At 46.3% G+C, this 5745-nt stretch overlaps 1 protein-coding gene across 1 annotated transcript; it reads right to left on the bottom strand.

Moving 5' to 3' along the window:
* Nucleotides 1–4041: 4041 nt before the first annotated feature.
* Nucleotides 4042–5157, bottom strand: LOC125111507 (olfactory receptor 10A3-like). The gene has a single exon (XM_047753460.1). It carries the CDS (start codon nucleotides 5138–5140, stop codon nucleotides 4196–4198), a length of 945 nt encoding a protein of 314 aa, XP_047609416.1. The 5' UTR covers nucleotides 5141–5157; the 3' UTR covers nucleotides 4042–4195.
* Between the last annotated feature and the right edge of the window lie 588 nt (nucleotides 5158–5745).

Genomic DNA, 5745 nt, shown 5'->3' with positions numbered 1-5745 from the left:
CTGCTCAATCTGGTTGCAGCATTTGTTCTTTTCCAGATGTTTGCACTTCTGACTCCATCTCATTGTCTGCAACATAGAAAACCCAGCCAGCACAGCCAGGACTCAAAACAGTCAGCAAAAGCACGCAGGAAAATAGGGTTTGGACACTGAAGCTTTACCACCCAGCTGGCCTTGTAGATCAGCTACATGAAGTGAAAACATCTCCTGGCACAAAAGCTCAATTCCGTGAAAAAAGCTTTCAAGATGCCGACTTGGAATTAGCTAACTGTGGAGGGAAATGTACCAGCCAGCGCAAGGATTCAGGAATTGAAATGCAGGAGGGATGGGGTTTATACATCAAAGGACAGTAGAATTATACCGTCTGGACTGTACTGCTTTGATCCCTGCAGATGGGTAATAAAAGCTGACAGTAATCAACACCGAGAAACCTGAGTGTGAGGAGTTCCCTTCAGGGCACAGCGGAAACGAACCCAACCAGTGTCCATGAGGACACGGGTTCCATCCCTGACCTCGCTCAGTCGGTTAAGGACAGTATTGCAATGAGCTGTGGTGTAGGTCGCAGACACAGCTCGAATCCTGCATGGCTGTGGTTGTGGTGTAGGCCGGCAGCTGTAGCTCCAATTGGACCCCTCACCTGGGAACTTCCCTATGCCAAGGGTACAGCCCTAAAAAAAAACAAACAAAAAAAAAAAAAACAAAAAAAAAAACCAAAAAAAACCACACTGAGGGTGAGAGCCAGAGAGTCTTCAGTAGTTCACAGGAACCCTCGTCTCTTGCTGTGGCCAAGCAGAAAAAGTTGAAGATCCAATCCAAGTTGGGGCAGTCAGAATTTCTGTCGACTTAAAGAAAAACAAAAAAAACGCACAACGTGAGAGTTGTGAGCTAAGTTTTCCTGGGGGCACAATGAGGACTAGAGCCTTTCGGGTAGCTCTAGGAAACCACTCCAAAGAGGTGCAGGCTGGTGGGCGTGGAACGGGGTCAGTGTGTATATGCACCTAAGATCATACGTGTAGATCTATATGTGTAGAACCAAAAAGACGAGTAAAGCCAACTTTTACTACAAGTTTAAGTAACACATCTCATTCTGGTACCAAGTCCACAGGGGAAAAGACTCGGGAGCAGCAACTAGAGTCTCTGAACCCCGTGTGTGGGTCACAGGCTGGAGTCTTGGGGCCCCCCTCCTCACCCACTCTGTGGTCGGCAGAGGGATCTGCTGGACGCTCTCCCACAAGACGCTGCCCCAGCGTCGATGCTCTTCTACATTCTCCCTCGCTATCTGCTGTTTCCTACTGCTGGGAAGGGGGCAGGGGAGACCCTTCAGAGGTAAGGACGATGACGCCGGCCTGGCCTTGATGGTCTTGCAGCACATCAAGACGTCAGAGGGACGTCACGCTGTGGAGATGAGCGTCTCCGAAGCGCTGGTCTCACATCAACCCTCCTGGGCCGAGGATGGCTGCACCTCCCCACCCTGTGCGCCAAACACTGCGGTGTGGTCATCCTGGCCGCTGAGGACACGTCACCCCTCGGAGAGGAAAATCCCATTCTGCTGCATAAAATAAACTTTAAGTGAAAGTCTATAAAGAAAGGGCAGCGTTTCACAGGGAGACTCATTTGGGCGTGAAGTCGAGATGTAGGCAGTCGAGGACCATTACCTTAAGGAAAGGATGGGGGGGGGGCTTATAAACAAAGAGCAAGAGCGTGTCCAGTGAAAGGAGGAGCGAGAGGACGAAGCAGATGGAGAGAAGAGCATGTGCTGAGAGCCCCAGGCCCGAGAGGGAGACGAGTGCGAGAGTGAGCAGGGAGTGAGCGCGGCCTGAGTGGGCGAAGCCCAGCGGGAAGGTGAGGACCTAACCCAGGAGGCCCCGCAGGCCGGGCTAAGATTTTTTTAATCCAAAATACAGTGGGAATCCACTGAAATGGTTTAAGCTTAAGGTTTATACTTTAAAAGTTTAACTCTTGCCAGTGCAAATGCTTGTACTTGGAAAGGTGCGTCAAGGACAAAGCCAAGAAAGCGTGATCTTAAGCCAGTCCTAGGAGCTGGCATGAGGTTGAAGCTGCTGGTGCCAGAACTGCTGCTCTTCGGAGTAGAAGGACAAACCAGGGCTTGGGGACTGGTCTTTGGGGCGCTTAGTACCAAATGGAGGAGCAACGTGACTCTGAGACCACCACGTAGGCAGTCAGACCTCTCGTCCTCCCCTGGGAGACAGACGCAGGGGCAGCATGAATTATGGGATTTGCCCCAAAGTCGAAGATCTTCCAAGAAACTGAACTCCTCCAGGGCAGAGACACTATTTCTTTGGGACAGTCAAACTAAAAGCCACACCTAACAAAAACATATTGAATCCATGAACGAACGAACAAAAGAAACAAAGAAGAAAATCCAAATGAAGCTGAATAGTTCACATGTGATTTAGGCTTTCAGAGATTTTTTTTTTCCCCTGGATGGCCTTATTTAATTGGTCTCCCTAAGGGCTATGAGAAATTTCAAGACACTCAGAAACAGACTCTGCAAAAGGGTTTCCAAATGCCTGTTTAATGGCCTACTGAAAAGCTTATACAGTACTTAAATGTTACTCAAACTGGCTGCAGTCATTTGATGATGAAATTTTTTGTGAAAATCTGATCCATTTTTCACCTCCATTTTTTCTGATAGAGGCGGTAGTAATCAAAAAATTGTTTTTCTCAGAGTTTCCATTGTGGCTCAGCAGGTTAAGGACCTGACATGATGTCCACGAAGATGTGGGTTCCATCCCTGGCCTCACTCAGTGGGTTAAGGATCCGGCATTGCTGCAAGCTGCGGCATAGGTCACAGACGCAGCTCAGATCTGGTGTTGCTGTGGCTGTGGTGTAGGCCTGCAGCTGCAGCTCCCATTTGGCCCCTAGCCCTGGAAACTTCCATATGCTACAGGTGTGGCCCTAAAAAGAAAAAAGAAAAAAAAAATGCTGCAGGTGCAGCCATAAAAAGAAAAATAAATAAACAGCTTTTCTCACAGCTGAATGGCAGTGGAAACAGTGTTACAGCCCTTCATTACCATCTGTGGAAGAGAAATTAAGAACAGCAGGAGCTCATGGGATGTTGACTCAGTAAATCAGCCCCTTTCAGCAACATTAAAACAGGGAGCAAGCGGCGAATGTTCCAAATGTTGCAAGGATGAGAAATTATTCTGGGGCAATCACACGGATGATGATATTACTCAAGGACCACAGCACATAAGCCTGAATAGTTCATTGCTATGAAAAAAAGGGAACCATTCTATATTCATAAACAAAGCATCTGGGGACAGTTTGAAACCAGAAAGGAAAATTTAACCACGTCTCTAAAAACAGTGGTCTGTGAGTGAAAAGGATACCAGTGTGAACAGGTGAGGCTACAGAGGTTCCCGTGGGGTCACCAGCACTGGGGGACACCTGGAACAATGCCAAGAGAGCATCGGCTTTGGATAACAGACTGACGTGTCCGTGACATAGAACCAGCTTGGTCTCCTCAAAATAACTACTTTGTTTACGCATCCATGAAACAGATTTTTCACTCTGGAAACTAAAATCTCACCTATTTGCTGGCTGCTTGAAGCTCAATCCTGTTAGTACAGCAGAGGGAGCCTTCAGATGAGTCTGAAATGCTGCAACGATTTTTAAAAGTAATTCCCCAATAGCTTTGAAAATCTACAATCACACACATTCTTCATCCCAACAGACCCACTTTGAGGGATCTATGATATGGAAATAAAAGGCCAGTCCATAAAAAAACACACAGAATGAGTTTTCAGAGGGTGGTTTGTTTTTGCCGCACTCTCAGCATGTGGAAGGTCCCAGGCCAGGGATCGATCCCACAGCACAGCAGCCACCCAAACCACTACAGTGACAGTGCCACATCTTGAACCCGCTGCACCACAAGAGAACTCCAGAACTGGGTGTTTATTAAAGCTTCGTCTTCATGACAACAATCCAGTAGCAACGTGGATGTTGGTACCAGAGGAGCTCATAAATACACTGTTACATCATGTCATCAAATTATGCAGCTATAAAAAATGAATGCGGATATGTTATCGTAACAGAGGGATTCCTGATATATTTTTAAACTTGGAGAACTCATCAAATATATTAGTACCAAAGAATGTAAACTATTTTACCATTATTAAATTTAAATAGAGTGCAGTCAGGGAGTGAATAAATATCTCAGGGTTTCTCCACACAGTCAGAAGGTGTGTAAGGCCACTTTTCTTCGCCACAACCTCATCAAAGCTCTCTTCAGCTCACTGCTCCTCAAGCTGTAGATCAGGGGGTTCAGCAGAGGTGTGAGAAGTGAGTAAGCCAAGGACATGAGCTTCTTGGTGTCTGGGGAGTAGCCAGATTTGGGCTGTAAGTACGTCATACTGGCTGTGCCATAGAAGAGGGTAACAGACGTCAGATGGGAGCCACAGGTGGAAAAGGCCTTCTGCCTCCCTGTGGTGGGTGGCATCTTCAGGACGGCAAGGAGGATCCGAAGGTAAGACAGGAGTATCAACAAGAAAGGAACCATGATAATCAAAACAGTGCCAGTGAATGCGTATATTTCAAACAAAAATGTGTCTGCACACGCAAGCTCCAGCACTGGGGGAGTCTCACAGAAGAGGTGATTAATTTCATTGGGGCCACAAAAGGGAAAACTGAAAACCCACGAGGTTGGCACAGTAGCCACCATGATCCCTGAGACCCAAGAGGACCCTACTAACTTCACAAAAACCCTTTGGTTCATGAGCACTGGGTAGCTCAGAGGATGGCAGATTGCAGCAAATCGATCGTAAGCCATTGCCCCCAGGAGAAAACATTCAGTGCCACCAAAAAGAAGAATGAAATACATCTGTGCAAAACAGCCAGCGAAGGTAATCACTGTTTTCTCAGTGGAGAGGACCACCAGCATTTCAGGCATAACCACGGCACTGAAACTCACGTCCACCACAGACAAGTTCAGGAGGAACAGGTACATGGGGACGTGGAGGCTCTGTTCCAGGGAGATGACGAGAATAATGAGGGCATTTCCCATCAGAGTCACCAGGTAAACCACCAAGAACACCCCAAAGAGCTGCCCTTGGAGTTTGGGAAAGTTAGAAAAGCCCAAGAGGATGAAGTCAACCGCAGAGCTTTGGTTTTGCCCTTTCATGGCTCATATGCTGTTTCTATGGACATCGTATGTACATTATGAAGTCACAGTCCAATAGCTGAGAGCTCAGGTCTGATGTTCTTGACAGAAGACATGGTGACGCGTTCATTTTGACAAATCGTCACACTACCCGTTTTGAGAATGGCCAATATGTCGGAGAGGTGAATCTTTCAAACACAAATAAAGCAGTCAAGGATTCTGGCTCCGAACTCTTGTCTCAAATTCTGGCTCCGAACTCTTGTCTCAAGTGCACAGCAGCAGATGCTCTCTGGGAAGTTTTTTGCTGGGTTGGAAATTAATCCCTTCCTTAAAACAGACGCAGACACGGTATTACTTACAATCCACTGTCTAGTCCATCGATGTTTGCATTTCTGTTCTTTCCAGTCGTATATTTATATAGGAATATTTGAATAACGTGTTTCACATAAGCAAGTGACAAAATAGCCAGAAAAATTATAATAATTCAAACTTAAAACAAAATCTTGTGAATATTTACTATCAATGCCAAAGTTCAAAATGTATTTGTAATACTTCATGTCAAGTGAAACATGTGGATAACACACCCAAACAAGTGCAGAAACACTAAAAAGGGTTGAATTTAAATG

Source organism: Phacochoerus africanus, chromosome 11, assembly GCF_016906955.1.
Source record: "Phacochoerus africanus isolate WHEZ1 chromosome 11, ROS_Pafr_v1, whole genome shotgun sequence".
Taxonomy (NCBI): Eukaryota; Metazoa; Chordata; class Mammalia; order Artiodactyla; family Suidae; genus Phacochoerus; species Phacochoerus africanus.
Note: the sequence above shows the minus strand (reverse complement) of the source record. Positions and strands in the feature narration are given on the sequence as shown.